This window comes from Schistocerca cancellata, chromosome 4, assembly GCF_023864275.1.
Source record: "Schistocerca cancellata isolate TAMUIC-IGC-003103 chromosome 4, iqSchCanc2.1, whole genome shotgun sequence".
Taxonomy (NCBI): Eukaryota; Metazoa; Arthropoda; class Insecta; order Orthoptera; family Acrididae; genus Schistocerca; species Schistocerca cancellata.
Window position 1 is genome coordinate 282,285,422 of NC_064629.1, and position 25,008 is coordinate 282,310,429.

At 43.2% G+C, this 25,008-nt stretch overlaps 1 protein-coding gene across 1 annotated transcript in view; it reads right to left on the reverse strand.

Moving 5' to 3' along the window:
- LOC126183546 (uncharacterized) overlaps window positions 1-25,008 on the reverse strand; it is a 905,020-nt gene that overhangs the window by 311,846 nt on the left and 568,166 nt on the right. The window contains exon 5 of the mRNA XM_049925619.1: window positions 21,721-21,972. Coding sequence (XP_049781576.1) covers window positions 21,721-21,972 — 252 coding nt within the window. The remainder of the gene's footprint in view (window positions 1-21,720; window positions 21,973-25,008) is intronic.

The window sequence follows — 25,008 nt, forward strand, 5'->3', positions numbered from 1 at the left end:
AACGGTCTCATAATCGCTGACACATTTGCTCCATAAACACAATAAAAGATTTCATTTAAAGCAACACAACGAGTTTTTAATGGTAATGGAGCAGGGATTTCGCGTAGCGGTAAAAACCGTTTAAAAATTGCAAAACAGGGCGATTTTTTGCAGCGTTCGATCTGTAATCGGTCCATTAAAATCGACAACAACGGTGAAGGACAGGAGTTTGTAATACATCTCACTACCTGATTTCGTCGAAACCTCTTACCCGGAGGAGCCTAAAACAACCGGTACTTAAGTAAGGAAAAAGAAAGAATGTTTAGGATGACGAAGCAGGAAGGAAAGGCGAAAGATTTGGTTTTAATGTCTCGTCGACGACGAGATCATTAGGGACAGAACGCAAGCTCGGATTAGGGAAGGAAAGAGAAGGATAGGCTGTGTTCTTTTCAAAATGAGCATCCTGTCACTCACCTTAACCGATTCACCGAAACCACTAAAACCCCAAATCTGGGTAACCGTTCAAATGGTTCAAATGTTTCAAATGGCTCTGAGCACCATGGGACTCAACATCTGAGGTCATAAGTCCCCTAGAACTTAGAACTACTTAAACCTAACTAACCTAAGGACATCACACACATCCATGCCCGAGGCAGGATTCGAAGCTGCGACCGTAGCGGTCGCGCGGTTCCAGACTGAAGCGCCTAGAACCGTTCGGCCACACCTGCCGGCTCTGGATAACCGAACGAGGTTTTGAACCACCGTCCTCCTGAGTGCGAGACCAGTGTCGTATCACTGCGACATTTCGCTCGGTACGATGATGATAATGAAGGAAACGAACCGTGTACTTTACGAAGGAAGCATCCCGCCATTCGCATTAAGCTGTCTACGGAAACCTAGATCACGGTGTTTCGAACCCAGCTATTCCAGAAAGTTAGTCAAGAGCCAAAAGCCCTACACAACCCGGTACCGATGGTAAGTGTGTAATTTTAAGCTTTGCGTACCTGCTTTTACGCCAGTTAAGCAAACGGATAACTAGGAAGTAACATGTCTTTCGGCTTGTTGGCTGTGACCCGTCATTTCGAGTTTATAAGGATCGGAGACACCTTCAAATTTTATGCAAGCATCGTGGATGAGGGTTCTGATAAGAACTTTGCCGGATGCACACAATATCTGACATTCTAATCGTTTCCTCAAACAGAGATTTTACTTGCCTCAGTTGTTAAACCGTTGTTGTTGTTGTTGTTGTTGTTGTTGTTGTTGTTATTGTCCTCAGTCAGAAGGCTTGTTTGATGCAGATATCCACGGTACTCTACCCTGTGCAGGACTTTTCATTTCTGTATAACTACTACAACCCACAACCATTTGAACCTGCTTACTGTATTCAAGCCTCTGCCTCACTCTAAAATTATTACACCTCCCCCCGCCCCCCCACCCCCGCCCCAACCTTTCCCTTTATTGCCTCACTAGATGAGTACCCAACGCCCGCGTATGTATTTATTCCAATCTACTGTTAGTCTCTCTCTTCCTTGCCCTCCTGTCCACTGTCCATCAGCTACCCCTCCCTCTCTCTGGCCATCATCTCCTCCCCGTATCTCTGTCTTTCTCCTTATCTCCCTTACATCTCTGTTCACCCCCTCCTCTCCCGCCTCTCCCAATCTTTTCCCTTCGTCTTTCCATTTTCTTCTCCACCTCTCTCTGTCCACCCCCTCCGCCCCCATATGTGCGTCCACTCGTCCTTCTCCCTTTGTGTCCATCTCCTCCTCCATATCTGCTCTCGCCACCACCCCTACGACAATAGCAGGCTGGTGGTTCGTACACCTACAGTATTTATTTCCAGATACTAATAAGTGAACGAAGTATGGTTGAAATCGATCCAGGGATTTGAGAGGGGATTTTTCTCCAGCGTGTTTGCCAAAGTAAGCATGTGTCACATATATTTAACATATGTCACACACATTTGTACATATATTTCATTTTGATCTGTACAGAATTTCGCCATGCGGTTTCCTTTTCATGCAACTCAATGTTTATGACGTTATATCTCCTGAAGGATGTTTCGTACATGATATAATTTTGCAGGTACATTCAGAGGTATATTTGGATACTGTCTGCAAAATCTGTTGCAAGTAGAGTTGGTAGTAAAGACGTAGCAAATTGGCTGGTTCAAATGGCTCTGAGCACTATGCGACTTAACTTCTGAGGTCATCAGTCGCCTAGAACTTAGAACTAATTAAACCTAACTAACCTAAGGACATCACACACATCAATGCCCGAGGCAGGATTCGAACCTGCGACCGTAGTGGTCGCTCGGCTCCAGACTGTAGCGCCTAGAACCGCACGGCCACTCCGGCCGGCACGTAACAAATTAAAACGTTATGCATGATCTCACAGTTTTCCACGCATCTCAGTGTTTAAGACGTTATATCTCCTCATTTGTGCGCCACACAGCGATGAAATATTGCAGGCACATTCAGTGGCATGTGTGAATACTGTATTCAGAACGTGTCGTGAATAAATGAGTAGTAAAGGAGTAATAAAATAAAACGTAATGCCTGATGGTGGTTTTACTTCAGGAACAGCGAAAATGTAATAAGCGAAAACTTTTTTCCTTTCATTAATTTGTGGCTGTTGTAACCAAGACGAAGTTTCATAAGAGGTTGAAATAATGTTTGCTGCAAGCCAGTAAGTACTCTCATTCTAAAATAATGGATAAATAAAGTCCGCGAATTCACGCGTTGTGAGCTACACTTGCTTGTCACCCCTACCGCCGACCCTTTGAGAGGTATATAGTTCTTATTCCACAGCGATTATTTTCAGACACGCGGTACGTGGAGCATACATACATACACTAAGATGACAAAAGTAATGGAATAGCGATATGCACAAAAGCTGATAAGCCAGTACATTATGACCGCTGACCTCTTATCGATATAACCCCGTCCTGGCGATAGCAGCGTCACCTGTCAGACAAACGCACGGTGCATGTAGTGTCAGTGTGCTGTCCGTCTGTAGAATGGGGAAGGCGCGCGAACTATCTGAGTTTGTCCGAGGGCAGATTGTGATGGCCCGGAGGCTCGGCACGAGCATTTCGGAAACTACACGACTTGTTCGAGGAATACTGTTGTGAGTGTCTTCAACACTTGGAAAAATCAAGGTGAAACCACGTCCAGACGTCGTGGGGTTGGGTGGCCTCCCCTCATTGCAGATGTTGGACGTCTTAGGATCGGCAGACTGGTAAATCAGGACAGGCGGCGAACTGCGGCGGAACTAATATCAGACTTTAGTGCTGGGCAGAGCACGTGTGTGCAAATGGTTCAAATGGCTCTAAACACTATGGGACTTAACATCTGAGGTCATCAGTCCCCTAGACTTAGATCTACCTAAACTAACCTAAGGACATCACACACATCCATGCCCGAGGCGGGATTCGAACCTGCGACAGTAGCAGCAGCGCGGTTCCGGACTGAAGCGCCAGAACCGCTCGGCCACAGCGGCCGGCAGCACGTGTGTCTGAACACATAGTGCACCGAACACTCCTAACGATGGGCCTCCATAGCCGACGACCCGTGCATGTGGCAAAGTTAACACCACGACTTCGACAACTACGACTGAAATGGGCACATGACCATTGGCACTAGACATCGGTGCAGTGGCAGAGTGTTGTATGTTCTGATGAACCCCGATATCTTCTTCATCATGCCATCTTCCAGCAAAAGTACACCAGTACTGCGGGACGGAGACAAGTTTGCAGCGGCTCCATTATGCTTTTGGGAACATTCACGTAGCTGTCCGTGGGTCCATCGGAGCTCGTGCAAGCCACCATGACGATCAAGGAGTATCGTACATTGGTTGCATATCATCTACACCCCTTCATGACTCTAATGTTTCCCGACGGCAGTGGCGTTTTTCAAGAAGATAATGGGCTACTTCACAAGGCAAGAAGCGCGATTGAGTGGTTGGAGGAACACAGTGGCGAGTTCCAATTGATGTGCTGGTCCCCTAACTCACCAGATCTGAAGTCGATCGAGCACATCTGGGATCTGATTGAACGTGGCATCAGAGCTCATCCCCCCCCCCCCCCCCCCCCCGCTCCCGGAATTTATGGGAATTAGGTGACTTATGTGTGCAGGTGTAGTGCCAACTTCCTCCAGCGACTTCCCAAGGTCACATTGCTTCCATGCCATGACGCACTGCCGCTTTTATCCGTGCCAGATGTGGACATACCGGCTATTAGGTAGGTGGACATAATGACCTGCCTGATTCGAGTGTACAGATGGCGGTTGTATTGGTACACAAGGTATGGAAGGCCAGTGCATTGGTGGAGCTGTCATTTGCACTCAGGGGATTCATGTGAAAAGGTTACCGACCTGGCTATGGCCGCACGACGGAAATTCACAGGCTTTGAATGCGGTATCGCATGGGACATTCCATTTCGGAAATCGTTAGGGAATTCAATATTCCGCGATCCACAGTGTCCACGAATGTGCCTAGAGTACCAAATTTCAGTCATTACTTCTCACCACGGACAATCCAGTGGCCGATGGCTTTCTCTTAATGACGGAGAGCAGCTGCATTTTCGTAGAGTTGTTAGTGCTAACACTGTGTCAAATAACCGCAGAAGTCAAATTGAGACGTACGACGAACGTATCCGATGGGACAGTGCGGAAAAATTTTGCGTTAATGGGCTATGGTTGCAGACGACAGACGTGGGTGCCTTCGCTAACAGCACGACATCGTCTGCAGCACCTCCCCTGGGCTCGTGACCATATCGATTGCACCCTAAACGACTGGAAGACCTTGGTCTGTTTGGATGGGTCCCAATTCCAGTGGGTAAGAGTTGATGGTAGGGTTCGAGTGTGGCGCAGACGCCACGTAGCCCTGGACCCAAGTTGTCAACAAGGCACTGTGCGAGCTGGTGGTGGCTCCATAATGGGGTAGGTTGTGTTTACATGGAATGGACTGGATCCTTTGGTCCAACTGAACTGATCATTGACTGGAAGTGATTATGACCAGCAACCATCTGCAGCCATTCATGAACTTCATGTTTACAAACAACAATGGAATTTTTATGGATGACAATGTGCCATGTCACTGGGCCACAATTATTCACATTTGCTTCGAAGAACCTTCTGGCCAACTCGAGAAAATGATTTGGCCACTCTACAGCGCGACATGTATTCCACCGAACATTTATGGGACAAAACTGAGAGATCAGTTCGCGCAGAAAATCATGCTCCACCAATATTTTGCAATTATGGACGGCTATGGAGGCAGCACTAGCATGCCTGAGTATTTCTATAGGGGACTTCCGACGATATGTAGAGTCCATGCCACGTCGTTTTTCTGCTCTGCTCTGGGCAAAATGATTTGCGACAAGATTTACTCTGTCTGACAAAAAAAGTGAAACATTCCGAAAGGGAGGAGGAAACAAAACGAACCTTCACGAGTTGAAAGGCTATGTGATGTTATTTCACTGACTACTAAACTGATTTTATTTAAGTTTACAAAGAACTTGGAAGTAGGAGCCCACTTATCAGTATGATGTTGCTCTACATCTGCCCTGGATGCTGCGACGGTACCTAACGGTTACTGCTGAGTGTTGTTGCTTTCCCAAACAGCAGTCCATATGAGCAAACCAGTTGCGTCTTTACCTGCGGTTGCTCATAGTTTAGGTACTGGGGCTATGCACGCCTCTCTTTACATAAAATGGCCCGTTGTAGTCAAAGGGTCGAGCCACGCACATCTGCTTTCATGCCCCGTAGCTAATTCGCTGCAAATAATAGCCTGTGGCTGTGATCCTGCGGTCAAATAGTCTATGCACTGGCTAGAATTGCTATTTAATAAAATACACAGAAATATAAAAGGTAAAAGAGTAATTTAATAAAAATGGTTCTATCCCAACGTCTTGATTTGATGAAGACGACAGAGAATTATGTTGAATAATGTTTATTCAAGAAAGGACATCTCAAATAAACGGGAAGTGGTACTACAGTATTCAATTAAAATACAGACAGGAAATACCCTTATCAAATGCAGTAAAGTTACATTTAGGGCGTTACGAGAATTGTAACAAAATTTCCAAACTAAATGGTCATCAAAGACTCGCGAAAGCTATGTCCATTTCGTGAGCACAGTACACAAAAAATTCACCAGCACAAAATAGTTCTGAGTTCAACCTGATGATTTATAAATTATCACGCACGATACAAAGAAAAGTAACTCATACTCAGTCTATTCTCAATTACGTAAATCAAGCGGAAACAGAGTCCTACTCTGGAGCACTTTCAAACCTCTCGAAGTCTAAGTCCCTTCGGAAGTTAAAGTATAGCAGCGGCCATTCACCTCCCAGAATCAATCACCTCCCTAATCGAAAGCCACTCGTTGCCACAGGCAGGTCTGCGTCTTTAAAGAATTCACGTAAAAGTGTCTAGAATTGCTCCCTTGAGCTCTTCATTCCAAAAGTCCCCTTCTCCACGTGACTCCCACAGTGTTTGTTACTGTCTGCTTTTTCCATTGGCTGAAGACTATCCCCACTAAATATATATCGTCCTTATGCTCTACAGACATGATACGATTCAAGTTGACCACTTCCCACAATAAACGAATATATTACAACAATATTTAAATAAAGAAATGTCAAACATGCCGTTACACTCATGTCATTAACAATAAATGTAAGTAATAGTTGGTTCATTAATACATAAGTCAGTCTTCTTGCGTAAGTGGGCTCACGTTAAATGACTACAGACTGTCGCTATATATTATTTTAAACAATTTTTTTATGCCTTCTTAACAGAAGCGTCTTTCGGTTCTCTTTTCATTCGTGGTGTCCGCTAACACCTGCAATTGACCACTTTTAAACTAGCGCAGTTTTTTTTTTTTTTGTAGAACTTGCAATCAATATTTAAGTAAAGTTACTGGCAAAATAGTAAACTGTTCATTAAATAACAACGCAAGTATGACAATAAGTGATGTATTCATGCTGTATTCATTAGCTGTGTAAATGTGGAAAATAAGACGTTCTGAAAAACATCTTCGTAATAAAAAGAGATGTAAAAGACGTAATAAATCCATAAATAAAATACATACAGATACGTAAGCTTTCAGGGATAGTGGATGCAGTGCAATGCTCTCATCTGAGATATCGTTTTTTTAAATCGCACGAAGCGATTAAAAGTTGTTAATTCACAGGTTTATTGTGTAAAACGTTATTCGTTGTGAATTACTAACTTCTGTGGTTTTAAAGATATTCAGATATTGTTGTGTCACTGGATGTGCCTCATTTTTCTGAGACTGCAGATGTATTCAAATTCCCTTTAATGTTTAACTGTGATTTATTGTTGAGGTTCAGAGAGCTGTAAGTTAGCCGACTTTAAGATTGTCTGAGACACCGCCATTTCTTGGTGCATTGTCTGTCCTCCTACGCGACTGTCATCGCCAAAATTCCCTGTGCTGGGACTTACACTAATCCGGTCCTTTGCTGCTAGTCTTTATACTTACACTCCCTCGTATCTGTTACCTAGCTGGAAGCCGGAACTGCAGCAGCACGTCCTGTGACCTGAGCCCGCTGGCGGTCACTTTACCTCATACCAGTACTGGGCGGTCGATTAGCTAACCTAAATACATATAACCTTACAATTCAGTTGGGAAGCGTGTAATAAAGCCGCTGTATCCTTTCCTGAGGCCAGCTGTCCCACAGAGCTGTTGTAACTGGTCCTCAATATCCTGGATACTGTCACTGGAACAGCGTTGACAACCGAGCTGGTCCCACACACGTTCTACCGCGGACAGATGGGGGGTCTTACTGGCCACGGGAGTATCTCAGCATCACGCAGACAGTTCATAGACACAGGTGCTATGTGTGGACGAGCATTGTCTTGTTGGAAAATGGCATCATGACGGCGTCGCATGAGAGGTAACACATGAGGACACAGAATGTCCGTGATTTACCATTGTACCATCATAGTTCCCTCAATCACAACTAGCCATGATCTGAAGTCATACCCGATCACTCCTTACAGAAGGACACCAGGAGTAAAACAACTGTGCCTTTCCAAAACATTATAAGAATGTGATCGCTCCCCATGTCGCCAATGTACTCGGCGACGATGGTGATCTGGGGTAGTGCAGAACCACAATTAATCGCTGGACACAATGAGACACCACTCATCAGTATTCACTCCCCGGTCACGGCACCACTCCAAACGTAGCCATTTGTGATGTAGTGTTAAAAGCGACCTAAGCACAGGACGGAAATTTCACAGTCCGGCTGCTGCTAGACTCCGACCAATGGTGCAACATGATAAAGATTGTTGCAGGGAGTTCATTGTTTGTTCTCAGAAAGCAGGTGCAGATACGAAGGGGTTACGATGTTCCTGATGCACAACACGGAGATGATCCCTTGTGGTCGTCAGTCATGGGCGTCCGGAAACTTGATGACACTTCTGCCTGTCCTCACGTTCCTATACAAATATCGGGACACTATCACATCCCCATCCTCCACAAATCTGGCTACTGCGTAATTCGACAATACCACCAAATGGAGACCCAGACTGAAGCACATTTCAAACTCTTCTGGCGCTGGTAATGCTGTCCCCCATGAGTGTGGGGAATCTCCACGTTCTTCACAGTGATCATTCAACATCTGATATTGCTCATGCCCCTGATATGCCCCACCACTAAATACGAACGACACTAATGCACTCTGGTGGCCATTGTACCTCACTGAGAAATACAACTCTAATGATTTATATACCTGTCAATGATGTGTTTGCGTACGAAGCTACATTGACATTCGACCATGTCTTCCAGGTGATTCACTTTTTCTATCTGTCAGTGTGTATTCGAAGTTAATAATTTTTTCTGTCGCAAACGCTTTTTTCCTGTTGCCAGTATGCATTTTTATCCTCACTATTTCGTCCATTGTCAGTCACTTTGCTGCCAAAATAGAAAAACTCCTCTAATACTTTTGGTGTCTCATTTCGAAATTCTATTCTACAAACATCTCTTACTTAATTTGACTTCATTCCATTACACTTGTTTTACTTTTGCTGATATTCATCTTCCAACCTCTTTCTTAGTCACTATCAATTCCGATCAACTGCTCTTGCAAGCCTGACAATTACAATGTAATGGGGAAACGGCATAATTTTTATTTATTCCAATTACAAATTTATTATTTATCCCCATTACAAATTTCTCCTTGGTTTCTTTTACTGCTTGTTCAGTGTAATAGTTTACAAAAATGTCTCACTCCCTTCTCGACTGCTTCCTGCCTTCCAGGGCCTTCGTTTCCTGTAACCGCAGTCTGATTTCCGTACAACAGAGGCGGCCAAGGTTTCGGCTCGCAGGCCGTTCTCGGGCCCGAGTGCCGAAGCCCTCGGCCTAGCTGCACATTCCCCCACCGCCATGCCACGCTGCCTGATCGTGAGGAGGCGGAAGAGGGGAAAACTGCGAACACGTCGTATTTAAACGACAGTGCAGTCACGCTGCATACGACTTGGCTTTATATTTCACATTTCTCAACAACATATATTTTCATTATTATTTATTTTTGGTGCCCTGAAGACATAATATAATTTTTATATGGTACAAACTGCCAGCATATGGACAGAGGCAAACAATTTCAGAGTTTCACATTCAAGCTGACATGTAAATCTTGACTTATTTACTTTCATAATCGAAAAAAGGTCTTTCACACAAATATGTAGATGGAAATATTGTGCCCGCATCTCGTGGTCGTGCGGTAGCGTTCTCGCTTCCCACGCCCGGGTTCCCGGGTTCGATTCCCGGCGGGGTCAGGGATTTTCTCTGCCTCGTGATGGCTGGGTGTTGTGTGCTGTCCTTAGGTTAGTTAGGTTTAAGAAGTTCTAGGGGACTTATGACCACAGCAGTTGAGTCCCATAGTGCTCAGAGCCATGTGTGGAAATATTGTAGCACTTTTGCAACCTCATTAAGGAGACTTGGAAACTCTACCTGAGGAAAGCAATGTAGATGTCCAGGACAGTTTTAACGAAAAAAGATTTGTCATTAAACCTGGAATTGCTTTGCAAGTCAGTCAGTTACATCAGCACCTGCACAGGCGTACTTTCAACTGAAACGGTAAACGGTCTCGAAAACAGATGCAAGATTGACGGTGTCCTCAAAACTTTAAAAAAACTGTCCTTGTAATTTTTTAAAGGCCTCAATGAATTCTTCAGATCTCACGTTTTCTTTAACGCTTGCGAGCTTAAGTATTGGACTCTCTTTGTCAGAATGTGTCCCCTCTACAATGCGATTTTCTTTTTTAAATGCATCCCCATCAAATCACAATGAATTTACATTGCAATGTCTTACTTTGGGCAACGTGCGGTCAAGTCCACTTAAAATACGAAGTCTGCAACCCATCCCGGATGTTATAATTTTCGTTCCTACTCTCCATTTTCCTTCATAAATTCAAGAGTAGCTAGTTTTAAATCGAAAAATCGTTGCGGGCATGCCTCTTGACTTAACCAACGTACTTTGCAGTAATATATGAAGGCTCCATCGTCTTCCTTCAGTTCCACTGAAAACTGTTGCAAATGACAATGGTATAGTCCGTGCGACTTCAGAAATTTTACTGTTCGTACTACTCAAGTGCTCCGTGCCTGCAAATTTAGCACAAAGTGCTTCTTAATGTGCTGAACAACGAATCCCGTCTGTCGATTGCAGTCATTATTTGCTCTTTCACTGTCAACTAACACTTAAAATACTTCTAAATGGGACTGTAATGTCGTTTCATAGCAAATATGCTCTACCCGACGCTTGTGTGAATTGAGAATTCTCATCCCTCTCTTCTGTCATTGACTGACAACGAAGCAATACAGTCCCTTTACTCCCCGAACCAACCAACCGACTAACCAATCATTCCCTTTCATTTTAAAGGACTGTGACGATTGATAGACTGTCTCTTATTGAGCAAACAGCCACTGGACCTGTGAATGCCCTTCATACCAGAAACAAATGGCGAAGGGTAAACAACGATGACAGCACGATTCTTCCGAACACAGAGTTTTGCCGACCGAAACATGCCGTACCACAATAGGAAATGAAATGAGGCGCTGTTAAGGGTACTTACGAGAAGGACTGAGCAAAGCCGAATGACAGGCCGGGCCTGGCCTGCACATGGCTCGCAGCACGCTACACGGGTCTAGTTTGGCATGCCGTCGCCGGCCATGCTGTACAAGGTAATTCTTCCCTCCCTGTAATTTGTTCCTCCTACTTGAAAAAATTCGAAGAGTGTATTCCTGCCAACATTGTTAAAAGCTTTCTCTACATTCACAAATGCTAAGAACTTAGGGTTGCCTTTCATTCGTATCTCTTTTAATAAGTCGTAAGGTCAGAATCACCTTGCGTGTTCCTACATATCCCCGAAACCTAAACTGTTATTCCCCGAGATCAACGTCTATCAGTTTTTACATTCTTCTGTATATAATAATGAATCAAATCGCTTCCACTGCAAGCTCTTTCCTTTCCATATTTTGGGAAGTGGTAGTACGGACTAATACTAGAATAAAAGTCCAGTAAACATGTGCCCTCAAACGCATGACTTAAGAGCTATGAGCACTTGTTCATCTTCGCTATTTTGAAACACAATTCTTGTAATGAACTAGTGCTCATAACTTTTAAGGTATGCATTTTCGAGCACATGTTTACTAGACATTTTTTCCTGTTTTGGTCCATACAACCACTTCAAAATGGTTCAAATGGCACTGAGCACTATGGGACTTAATATATGAGGTCATCAGTCGCCTAGAACTGAGAATTAATTAAACCTAACTAACCTAAGGACATCACACACATCCATGCCCGAGGCAGGATTCGAACCTGCGACCGTAGCGGTCGCTCGGTTCCAGACTGTAGCGCCTAGAACCGCACGGCCACTCCGGCCGGCACGGATAGAAGAGTTTTATCGTCAAGCTGAAGCTTTGTCATTATTTTAATTTTCGATGATTCCCTCCTTGTATTCTTAATGACACGGCTAGTGATCCACAATGTGTCTTTTCTATTCTTCACAACCGTGCTCGGCACATACGCGGCTATAGCGTACTGTATAATGTCATTTAATTTTATTCATCGACACTCGATAATTTTATTCACAGCGATGAATGTTTTTTACGTTGACGACCTGCTTGTACAGCGTAATCCGTTGCGCGCTAACTTGCGATACAGGGAGTTAATTCAGAGTTGGATCCTATTCGCGCAGCGAATTGTACATCGGCAAGGCGCGGCGGATTGCACATCGGCAAGCTTGAGGGTGGTTTACAGGCGATTTCCGACACCGTGATAAGGTAAAGGCTGTGTTCGTACCAAAATTCTGCTTTGGAGAACACGATACACGAACAGTTAAAACATGATAACACACATTACTAAGTTCACATAATTCTCAGACAGCTGGTACATGTGACTTCCTTCCTGTAGGTTCCCTTGACGACTTTGGCGTCAAGAACGACATTCGACCAACAAGTTAAATAAAAAAAATTGTCAAATATTGGCAAATCTAACCCCGTGCTAGAGGCGATAAACTCTAGGGAAAGAAGGCGAATGCCGCTTCTGTAATGTGCAATCTGTTTTTATCGCACTTCCTATGCAGAAATATCTTCCTACCCTTTACAACATTCCTTTTGATGCCTATAGTCATTGATCCTGTACAACTCTATTGTCTCGAACTGTATTCTCTGCGATAACTGTTTCGAAAACTTGTGTCTGTTTGTCAACTGGAAGTCCAATATCATGCCCACGCGAGTCGTTTCTGTAACTCACCGCTCACGGAAATTCTCAGAAAAGATGTGTAGTGAAAAAAATATGCGTATCTCTGTTCCTTCCATATATTAGGTTCACGTAAGTATCTCAGTCTATCGGTGTTAATTTGAAATCTAATATTACTGTAACATGGTCAGAAATTTTATCGCTATATTCACAATCATTTCCTGACCCTTTCTGTCACTACAGCACTTGAGGCAATCTCTTACAGCGTTAGACGTTTTGCTTCCACAAAAATTTCTCATTTCTAGTCTGCAATAACTAAACTAAATGTTACCCATAATTTTTATAGTAATAAATACGGCTCCGGTTTTGGCGATCTGTGTATTTCGTTTGTATACTTCAATACTGTAATTTAAAATTTCAATGATATCTACTTCTAGATGCAGCTTCTTTCTTTTTCTAGTAAACGTGGACATTATTACTGTTAATAGTGAGACTGATTATGGTAACCTACAATGGGTCTCATAAAGTTAACTAAAATCATATTAACGTTTTCTTTTTGTGTCCTGCAACGACGAATGTTCCATCAGTAATTAATGTACGTTATTTACTCCCGTTTCAGAAAAGCCACGTAACTGACCAAGTCGATGGAGAATTCTTTTTGTTTTTAACGACCATCCCCCTACCCCTCGCAGATGAAACACATGTGTACGACCAAAAACGAGTATCCACTTTCTGCTTGTAATTCACGCCTGACCTATAAAAGGGACCCTACAATTCTCCATCCAATAGCCGAGTTCAAGAAATCGGCATCCAAGCTCCAAGATATTTACAGAATCGTCTGAGGTTAAATCCACACTCTTGGCTCCGAAACAAGAGGTCTTAAGTACGATGCTGCAAATAGCAACCTATTCTTCTGTCCTGCGTGTGAGGTTAATACTCCTCGTTAACTCAGCCAGCCACTTGTAGAAATCGGATTAAGGAGGGATCGGGAGGTTAAATCGGCTGTGCACTTTCAAATGTACTATCCAGGCATTTGCCTTATTCAGGGAAATCACGGAAAATCTAAATGTAGATGGCAGGACGGGAATTTGCCCCAGCTCTAATGACCTCGTTGTTGTTGAGACGTTTAACCCCAATATTCCTCCCTTCTTCTCATGCAAAAAGCTGGCGGTCCCGAAATGAAAGTTTGTAAACAATCGCCATGTTTGCCGGGAGGGGTGTATTGTCCTCCCGAGTGCGAGTCCTGTGTGGTTACCATTGCACTATATGGCTTCATGTTTGCCTGAGAGGATCCATTTCGGGCCAAATCCTGGAGCTCCCGATGACTAGCATGCTAACTCTCTGTGATTGTACCAACACACCAGCTTCTGTCTCAAAGAAGGAGTCTTCTCTACCCCCCCATTCCCCCCCCCCCATCCCCCCACTGGTTCACCATGACAGCTCAAATATACTCTATGCAATGAGCGGCCATTCATATCTGTTGCTAAACAGTAAGAGAACAGTCGTAAAGCTGACACAAAGCCGGCCGGAGTGGCCGAGCGGTTCTAGGCGCTACAGTCTGGAAACGGGCGACCGCTACGGTCGCAGGTTCGAATCCTGCCTCGGGCATGTATGTGTGCTATGTCCTTAGGTTAGTTAGGTTTAAGTAGTTCTAAGTTCTAGGGGACTGATGACCACAGTCCCATAGTGCTCAGAGCCAATTTTTTGACACACACATTTACACATTTGCCTTTCGCTCGGAGAGTGTACACCCCGCCAGTGTCAACCTCTCATCCTGGGGTGAGTACCAACCTATCAGATGAGCCGTGTCAGAGGACACAGCGGCATAATGAATTAAGGTGACGCCAGAGGCAGCAGAGGTGCCACAAACTTGGTCCGCGCTGTTCCAACACGGTGCAACTCAGGGGAAGTTGCCTGAAGTCCGCTGACAGGAATCTTCGCAGATCCTAAGTGTTTCCACACGATAGCCAATTTAACCAGCATCCGTACAACAAATACGACTTCAGTTCATCTTTCACTGTTTACTAACACGAAACAAAGTACAAACCGAGGCCAGTTTAGCTTCTTGACAACTGGTAACACAGAAAAAAAAACTACAACAATCGTTGTAACTACAGTGACGAGTCAAAAACATTGTTATCACTGCCCATCGCGAGACTGGTAGCGGCCGGCCGCGGTGGTCTCGCGGTTCTAGGCGCTCAGTCCGGAATCGCGCGACTGCTACGGTCGCAGGTTCGAATCCTGCCTCGGGCATGGATGTGTGTGATGTCCTTAGGTTAGTTAGGTTTAAGTAGTTCTAAGTTCTAGGGGACTGATGACCACAGATGTTAAGTCCCATAGTGCTCAGAGCCATTTGAACCATTTTTTGACTGGTAGCGTTGCGGGAATCTGACGTGATAAGGAAAGTACGTAAGCGATAAAGAGACGAATAGAGAATCATTCTAACGAGAATAAAAGCTGCAGATGGGGAAACGTACTGACATAAAGGAGTTTGACATAGTGTCAAACTCCTTTGACACCTGGTCGGCTGTTCCCGTGTAGTGTTATGAGCACCTACTGCAGGTAGTTGAAAGGTGTTGGAACCAGGTGAAGCGGCAAGGTGTTGGACGTCCACGCATCATCAAAGAACTTGGAAGACAACCCTATACGTTACCATGTTGATCCAGCACATCAACAGTTATGTTTGCAGTGGACGCGGGACCATGAGAATGAACCGTGGGTCAATGAAAACGCGTCACCTGGTCGTACGAATCACGTTTCTTCTTAAACCGGGCGTTTCCGGGTACGCCGTCATTCAGAGGAAAGGCTGCACGGAACATTCGCGGCTCCACGAACACAGATCAGTGCGGGGAAGTATTATGCCCTGAGGGACATTCACCTGGGCTTCCATGGGACCTCTGGTAGTAACTGAAGGCACCATAACAGCTGTGGTCTACATGCACATTACTGCGGACCATAGCATCTCTTCATGCTTGATGTGTTCCCAGACGGCGACAGAATCGGTTAGCAGGGTAACTGTCGGTGTTGCAAGATCAGAATCCTGCTACAGTGGTTTGAGGAGCATGATAATTGGTTGGTTGGTTTGTGGGATTGAAGGGACCAGACTACAAGTGCCATCGGTTCCTTAGCATGATAATTAACTCACGTAATTTGCATGAGCTGTGCGTAAACATGTGATGCCACATATCTCCGTAAATCAACCAAGTCTTGTCGAATCCATGCCAGCGAGAACCGCTGCAGTATTGCGTTTCGGAGTCCCCTTGTAAATGCAAATCTATTGGAGGAACTCCATTGGCTGCCAGTTCAGATGGCATTTAAGGGTAGAAACAGTGTGTTGTTCTGCAATGTTTCGTATGGTGAATAATTTTTTTCGAGGACAGTTATGTGGCACCAGAGAGACTATAACCATGGATGGGCAGCTGGGCAACAATTATCAGTAAAATGGGAGTAGCACGTCAGAAATGAAAACAGAAATCTGCACATGGCATTAAGGAAATCATGCAAGTAGTACGTTAATGAGAGAATGTCGGCGTATAGCCCAAACGACAAATAGGGACATTAACTTACGTTCAAACAACATAGTGGAATTTTATAATAGTTCAACAGTGAAACAGATTCTCGCAATTTGCAGTAATTTATGGAGTTACAGTTTCTTTTTCACTAGGGCTAATACACCCATTCTGCTTCTTTAGCAATAAACTTCCCTCGGTGGGACTACTTCATCAAGCCATGAACAAATGTCAAGCACCGATAGAAACTTGGTAATCCTGGTGATAGAACTTTCGCTTAGACAACTAAGAAACCGAAAAACAAGCAGCTCAATACTTGTATCCATAAAATATATTCCTTCCGCAGTCTCTGTGTGCTATATGAAACGATTTTGGACCTGTTAACACACTGACGGGACACGGAAATATCGATAGACAGCCGATCACCTCTTTTGATGGAGTACTACTTCTCCAGGTTTTAAATTAAATTAAAAAAAAAAACACGCATATGGACAGGCTCCATCAATCTTCACTGGTTGCTAGACTTCTCAATAAATAGTGAAAAACGATAAAAATAGCCGGAATTCTAAAAATCTGTAAGGTTTCCGTGGCCAACAATCAGTGTTAAGATATCCGTAATAGTTCGTTATGAAGACTTCACTTCGGAGTCCAATGAAAATGCATGAACAGAGCGAAGCAGCACAGACAGTGAAGCTCTGGAAACATATTCAGGAGAAGCAGGATTCAAATTCTTGTTCAGCTATTCTCGTCAAATCTGGCAACGTTTTCTACCACATAAAGGAAGTAGAAACCGAAGAATTCCAAGTAAAATAACAGGTAATTTCTGAAGCATACCACTTGCGTCGCTAGAACTATCGTATGTCTCGCAGTTTCCACAATAAAAAAGTAGACTATTTTCCTCTGTGAAGTTACTGTATATTGCAGTTTATCCACTTAGTTGCCGTAAAGACACGCAGGTAACTGATTTTCGATGTTTTCGGGTAAATGGTGTTCAAGAAACGCCACAATATTTTGTTATGAAATTTGTTAGAACAGTTTCACGCACCCAAAAACCTAAACTTAATAAAACATCAGACCGTCGCGCCTGTCAGGACTAAATTACTTCTCTTCCATGTAGTTAAATGCAAAAGCGGCTCCTTGTTATTAGTCTCAGGCGTTATATATGGAAGTATCACGACGAAATTCCTTTACTGCTCACAAGGGAGCTATTTTAGAATTTACTGGGCACATGTATCACATCACACAGCCAAGAGTAGCTCCAAACGGTCTTTAATGCATAAAAACACGAGCTTTTAAATGCTAATTCGTAAACTACAGTTTTTAATCAAAATGAACCGCGTATTTTAGTCTTCCAGCGCAATTTTAGTTGTGAATACACACAAGTCTACAAAAAAATGCTGTCTGAAAAGATATAAACTTAGAATAGAAATAAGTGCTGAAAGCTGCACACATCTTTCCCCTCTTTAGACATTCGGAGGAAGTAAGAAAACACATTTAAGGGATGTACTGCTATTTAACAGGTTTTGCTTGAATTTTTTTGTCAAATGAGTATGAAGGTTTGCAGATGAAACAACGCCTCATTTGCATAGTGTAGTGTGGAAGAAAGGGGAAGGGTTGCAAATTCGTAATTCTATTTCCTACATAATTTTGCTTGGTGGTGGATATACGTAATCACAGTTTTTTATACTACCTGTCAGATGTTGTTGTTGTTGTTGTTGTTGTTTTTGTGGTTTTCAGTCTGTAGATTGGTTTGTTAGAGTTGTCCACACTAGAGTGGACTGAGCATGTCTATTCATCTTTGCCTAACTACTACAACCTGTATCTCCATTTCAGCTTTCTTACTGTATTCAAGCTTTGGTCTACATTTACAAATGTTACCCCCGTACTTATCTTTTTTGCAAAATTAACTATTTCCTGATGCCTTTGTGAATTGTTTTCCCTTTGATATTTGTGTAAGTTTAGATTTGGTTTCGTTAACCAGTAGTGCAAATTTCCTTTCATCAAAAATAATGAAGATCAAAAACCAGTTTCTTTACAGAAATTAGATTTTTTAGAGAAGCCTTGTGTGTCAACACTACAGAGCTTTTACAGAACGAGTATAAAAATATCAGTTTCTTTTTTAGAACATAACAATTTCGTTTATAAATAAGAATCATGAACTCTTTTAGATGTGAAGATAAAATATGTCAAAAATATTATATTTTACGTACGAAATATCGTCTGCATTGACATCACTCATGCGACATAATTCTCACCTTTTATCCAAAATAAGTCCTTTTCTGCTGTCGTGCAATGCAAAAGTCGACTAGGAGGATAAATCAGATATCGCAGAGGTATTCGAGTCGTCAGCATCCGATCCTTCGCTGGCCAGGTGATGAGACGACGTTTCCAGGTAACGCCCCTAAGTAACCTAATGTGGCGACCTCACACTTTGACAGCCACTCTCCGTCATTTTATAAAGCTATACGTCACGCCCCATTCAGTATTTATGGTCCAGCACGGTTATGTCTTACTGTCTTGCTTTGACTTTTTCTTTGGCTGTTCTGTGTTTGGCTGACAACGAATTGTGCTTCACACTAATTTATGATTCGTCCGCTGCTACCTTTCGTGAATCAATACTTCTTTTTCGCAACCGGCTGTGGCGGTCGCCAGCTCTCTGGTAGCCGTTGCGTTTCAAACTTTACTGTTCGCGGTTCTACCATTGCCTTCAGTGGTCCGTCTTCAAACAACCACGGCACCGGCGTTTCCCATTACTTCTGTGTGATTTTATCTTGCAGATAGTATACTGTTCTGTTACAGAAAAGCTTCAGAATTGATGAAAAGCAATGAATATCTTGCGATATTGTTGATGTATGCGCAGAATTTTGGATATTAATCTTAGCACATGGTCTCGTAAATATAGGAGAATGGTATTAGAAATTACGGATTAAAGATATCTACAGCATTTGCCATTTGCTGATGACCAAGTAGTCATAGGGGCCGGCCTGTGTGGCCGAGCGGTTCTAGGCGCTTTAGTCTGGAACCGCACGACCGCTACGATCGCAGGTTCGAATCCTGCCTCTGGCATGGGTGTGTGTGATGTCCTAAGGTTAGTTAGGTTTAAGTAGTTCTAAGTTCTAGAGGACTGATGACCTCAGAAGTTAAGTCCCATAGTGCTCAGAGCCATTTGAGCCACAAGATAGGGGAGGATGGATATTACTTACGTAATTAGTTAGCAACTGACTGTTAAAACTGAGGTATGAAAGTTAACTATCAAAATACAGAACACCTTGCCAATGATCAGACGAATTGAGCATAGATGGAAACAAAATGAAAAAAAATACTTTTTTTACCCGGGTTCAAATGGCTCTGAGCACTATGGGACTCAACATCTTAGGTCATACGTCCCCTAGAACTTAGAACTACTTAAACCTAACTAACCTAAGGACATCACACACACCCATGCCCGAGGCAGGATTCGAACCTGCGACCGTAGCAGTCCCGCGGTTCCGGACTGCAACGCCAGAACCGCTAGACCACCGCGGCCGGCCTTTTACCTGGGGTCTAGTTTAGAAACAGAAGGAAAATCGGATGTTGAAATTAATAAAATAATTAGTAACGGGTGGAAAGTCACTGAGATGATTAACTCAATCTTGTTGAGTGGAAATGTGAAGAACAGAACTAAAAGAATCATGCTGAAGTCGATATCTGAGCAGAGGTTGAACAACTTATCTAATGGTTCTAATGGCTCTGAGCACTATGGGACTTAACATCTGAGGTCATCAGTCCCCTAGAACTTAGAACTACTTAAACCTAACTAACCTAAGGACAGCACACACATCCATGCCCGAGGCATGATTCGAACCTGCGACCGTAGCGGTCGCGCAGTTCCAGACTGTAGCGCCTAGAACCGCTTCGCCACTCCGGCCGGCACCAACTTATCAGAAACATGCTAATAAGCCGAAAGTATTAGAGATGGGTTTTGGAGAAAATTACCAAAATTTTCAAGATATAAAAAATAAATAACAATGAAGTATTGTAGAGAATGTAAATGAAAGAGAAAAAATTTCATGCGTTGTATGGAAGGAAAGTGTAGTGGGAGGGACGTGAAAGAAGAATGGAGGTAACACAAATACCAAACCTTACAGGGTTATTACAAATGATTGAAGCGATTTCACAGCTCTACAATAACTTTATTATTTGAGATATTTTCAAAATGCTTTGCACACACATACAAAAACTCAAAAAGTTTTTTTAGGCATTCACAAATGTTCGATATGTGCCCGTTTAGTGATTCGGCAGACATCAAGCCGATAATCAAGTTCCTCCCACACTCGGCGCAGCATGTCCCCATCAATGAGTTCGAAAGCATCGTTGATGCAAGCTCGCAGTTCTGGCACGTTTCTTGGTAGAGGAGGTTTAAACACTGAATCTTTCACATAACCCCACAGAAAGAAATCGCATGGGGTTAAGTCGGGAGAGCGTGGAGGCCATGACATGAATTGCTGATCATGATCTCCACCACGACCGATCCATCAGTTTTCCAATCTCCTGTTTAAGAAATGCCGAACATCATGATGGAAGTGCGGTGGAGCACCATCCTGTTGAAAGATGAAGTAGGCGCTGTCGGTCTCCAGTTGTGGCATGAGCCAATTTTCCGCGGGCTACGCGTCAAACTTGCCCGCACACGTTCAACCATTTCTTCGCTCACTTCAGGCCGACCCGTTGATTTCCTCTTACAGAGGCATCCAGAAGCTTTAAACTGCGCATATCATCGCCGAATGGAGTTAGCAGCTGGTGGATCTTTGTTGAACTTCGTCCTGAAGTGTCGTTGCACTGTTATGACTGACTGATGTGAGTGCATTTCAAGCACGACATACGCTTTCTCGGCTCCTGTCGCCATTTTGTCTCACTGCGCTCTCGAGCGCTCTGCGGCAGAAACCTGAAGTGCGGCTTCAGCCGAACAAAACTTTATGAGTTTTCCTACGTATCTGTAGTGTGTCGTGACCATATGTCAATGAATGGAGCTACAGTGAATTTATGAAATCGCTTCAATCATTTGTAATAACCCTGTATATTGGGGTAAGAAACTGAAGGAAGAAAGAGATGAAAACATGCCTTCATGACTCCAAAATGTGCACTTAATAATGGTAAGACGGGTGCAGAAGAAGCAGAACACACCATATAGAAATAGACGGAGGAACATCTTGAACAGACAGCGTTGAATACTTATGCAATTATATTTTAAAATTTGTTCGTTATTATCACGTTTGAGTGAAAACAACCTGTGTATTGAGGAAATCTCAATTAAGAATAATGTTCGATATAGTTTATATTTTCAGAGATACCAAATATTGTATCGAATCTGGTACTGGAACGTTCCTACTCGAGGAGGAAGGGCTTATAATGAGGTGTCTTTATTTCTGGACAAGGTGTGGTCTCGATTGGACGTAGTCATTAAGATAATAAAAGGAGCTTGTAGCTGGAGAAATGAGACGGCAGTGATGCCTCGGACGGTACTTGCCTGTGCTCTCGGTGCCGGAGATGTCGGGGCAGGCCTGGTAGCGCAGCAGCAGGCGCGAGTCGTCGGTGCACGAGTCTATGGAGGAGACGGGCGTGCGGCACTCTCCGTAGCCGCGGTTGTACGTGAACGTGAACGGTCCGCGGAACGGACACGCCTCGGCCGTCGCGTCCACGCGGAACATGGAGTAGAGCAGCGCGTCGCCCGTGATCAGCGAGCACAGCGACGACAGCGCCTCTTGAGTGTGGCAGAACGCTGAAACACATAACAGCACACTTCTAACACGAGCAGCTTAATAGGGCCTATCGATTTATAGGGTGAAACTATGGTAAGCGCCCTATGAAGTGCAATTTTGTGGTAGCTATCGTGAAAAAATAGTACGTTAGAGCAACTTTTGAATTAGAAGATGTGATGCAGCATTTCCTGTCATTATTTAAATGTATACGTTTTTATTGTTAACTTAAGATTTTACGAAATAATAGGTTTAAAAGAAAGGAATGAAAATTAGAAAGATATAAACACGATTTATTAACGTCGTTATGAATAACTGTATTTTAAAAACAGAAAGCAGAGATTTATGTCCTTGCCAAAATCAGTATTCTAGTTTTAAAAATAACGTATTGTATCTAGAAACAAGCAGACATTATCGCGAAATTCAAGATTACAAACGGAATTTAACACTTGTACTTATATATACAGGGTGTTGGAAAAAGGTACGGCCAAACTATCAGGAAAAATTCCTCACACACAAATAAAGAAAAGATGTTATGTGGACATGTGTCCGGAAACGCTTAATTTCCATGTTAGAGCTCATTTAAGTTTCGTCAGTATGTACTGTACTTCCTCGATTCACCACCAGTTGGCCCAATTGAAGGAAGGTAACGTTGACTTCGGTGCTTGTGTTGACATGCGACTCATTGCTCTACAGTACTAGCATCAAGCACATCAGTACGTAGCATCAACAGGTTAGTGTTCATCACGAACGTGGTTTTGCAGTCAGTGCAATGTTTACAAATGCGGAATTGGCAGACGCCCATTTCATGTATGGATTAGCACGGGGCAATAGCCGTGGCGCGGTACGTTTGTATCGAGACACATTTCCAGAACGAAGGTGTCCCGACAGGAAGACGTTCGAAGCAATTGATCGGCGTCTTAGGGAGCACGGAACATTCCAGCCTATGACTCGCGACTGGGGAAGACCTAGAACGACGAGGACACCTGCAATGGACGAGGCAATTCTTCGTGCAGTTGACGATAACCCTAATGTCAGCGTCAGAGAAGTTGCTGCTCTACAAGGTAACGTTGACCACGTCACTGTATGGAGCGTGTTTCCGTACCGTGTACAGCGTGTGCAGGCACTATCAGCAGCTGATTGGCCTCCACGGGCACACTTCTGCGAATGGTTCGTCCAACAATGTGTCAATCCTCATTTCAGTGCAAATGTTCTCTTTACGGATGAGGCTTCATTCAAACGTGATCAAATTGTAAATTTTCACAATCAATATGTGTGGGCTGACGAGAATCCGCACACAATTGTGCAATCACGTCATCAACACAGATTTTCTGTGAACGTTTGGGCAGGCATTGTTGGTGATGAAACTTCCTGGCAGATTAAAACTGTGTGCCCGACCGAGACTCGAACTCGGGACCTTTGCCTTTCGCGGGCAAGTGCTCTACCAACTGAGGCGTGCCGAGGTAGTCCGGGCAGTTGCCATGACACTGTGTACCGCATGGCGCAGTGGTTAATGCGCCTGCCTAGTACGCACGAGGTACCGGCTTCGTATTCCGGTCCGGTACACACTGCCACTCGTCGCCGCTGATTCCGCTTAATGTCCCGATGCAGCTGACATAAGTAATCCCTATTCTTTCTCCCCCCCTCCCCCCCGTCCACCTTCAATTTATATGTAATGGATTTTATTTCTTTCAGAAGCGTTTCGCCTTTTCTTTATGGCATCTTTAGTGGAATCTAGATTGATAGTTTTGTTTTGATATGCGATATATGTAGATTATAAAACAGTAGACGTCTCTTTTTTTTAAATAAATGATTATTTACAGTTCTTCGCGTTTCTGGTTGGTATCTGCGTTTCCTCTCATCTGGTCACATCCTGGAGGTCGCTCTATAACTTCACTTATGGAACATAAGTACTTTTCATGTTACAAACTATTTTCTTTACAATTCTCATATTGTTTGCGCTGATTGCTGTGGAGCACTATTAGTCTTCTGTCACTAGTTACAGATATTTTACCGAAAACTATGATTTAAAGTCGTAACTACTGTGTGATCCATTTTATGTCCCATCCCGATTTTTTTTTTTTTACTTGAATGATGCCATCCTAAGGAAGTATGTGATGAAAAATAACGTCTATCTTGTGTGTGTGCTGGTGGGTGGGTGGGTGGGTGTGTGTCTGGTTATCCAGGGCAAGTTGAAGAAAGCTGAAAGTGAATGTAATAGGTTTCAGAGAATCGTTGAAAGTTTTGGTGTTCAGCTGACTTGGGTTTTGGTTTGAATGTTTTATGGAGGGGTTCACAGACAAGTGAGTGGAAAGATGTTGGGTATTATTATTATTATTATTATTATTATTATTATTATTATTATTATCCTCTGCTGGATTGTTACTCTATTATTTTATCTATTAGTATAAACAGTGAGTTGTTTGTCATGTGTATTTGACCATTCAACACAGTTTTCTTTTCTGCTTCCGTTTTCTGTACGTAGTTAATTTCTTGCAGGTTTAGGATAGGAGGTGTTTTTTATTGCTGATTGTAATTATTTCCATATCTTATTCTCTAGAGGCTGGTTTGTGATTGTGTTCTCTTAGGTGTTCTACAAATGTTGAGTAGTTTGTCCTATACTTCCAGCATCTCGTGCGTTCTTTGTATCTAACATCAAATGTTCTGCCTGTTTGTTCTATGTATCTGGCATCACAAGTGTTACACTGTAACTGATATATACCTGCTTCTTGGTATATGTCTATGTCTTTTGTCAGTTTTGGGATGTATTTTTGGATAGAACTGTTTGTTGTGCAGGGTATGTTTATAGCCTGTCTTTTGAAAATGATGGTGATTTTATGTGTGAGTTTGTGTTTGTATGTCATTGTGTACCACCTAGTGTTTTCTCTTATATTTTGCTGATTATTCTAGGTAGTTATAATGATGCTGCGTGTTTGTGATTCTGTTGCGTTGTCATCTATGGTTTTGTGTTTTCTGCTTTTATTTTACTGTTAATTTTGTTGTTTAGCTTTGTGTCTATGTTACTGCTGTAACCATTATTTTTTTTCCTATCTGCATTA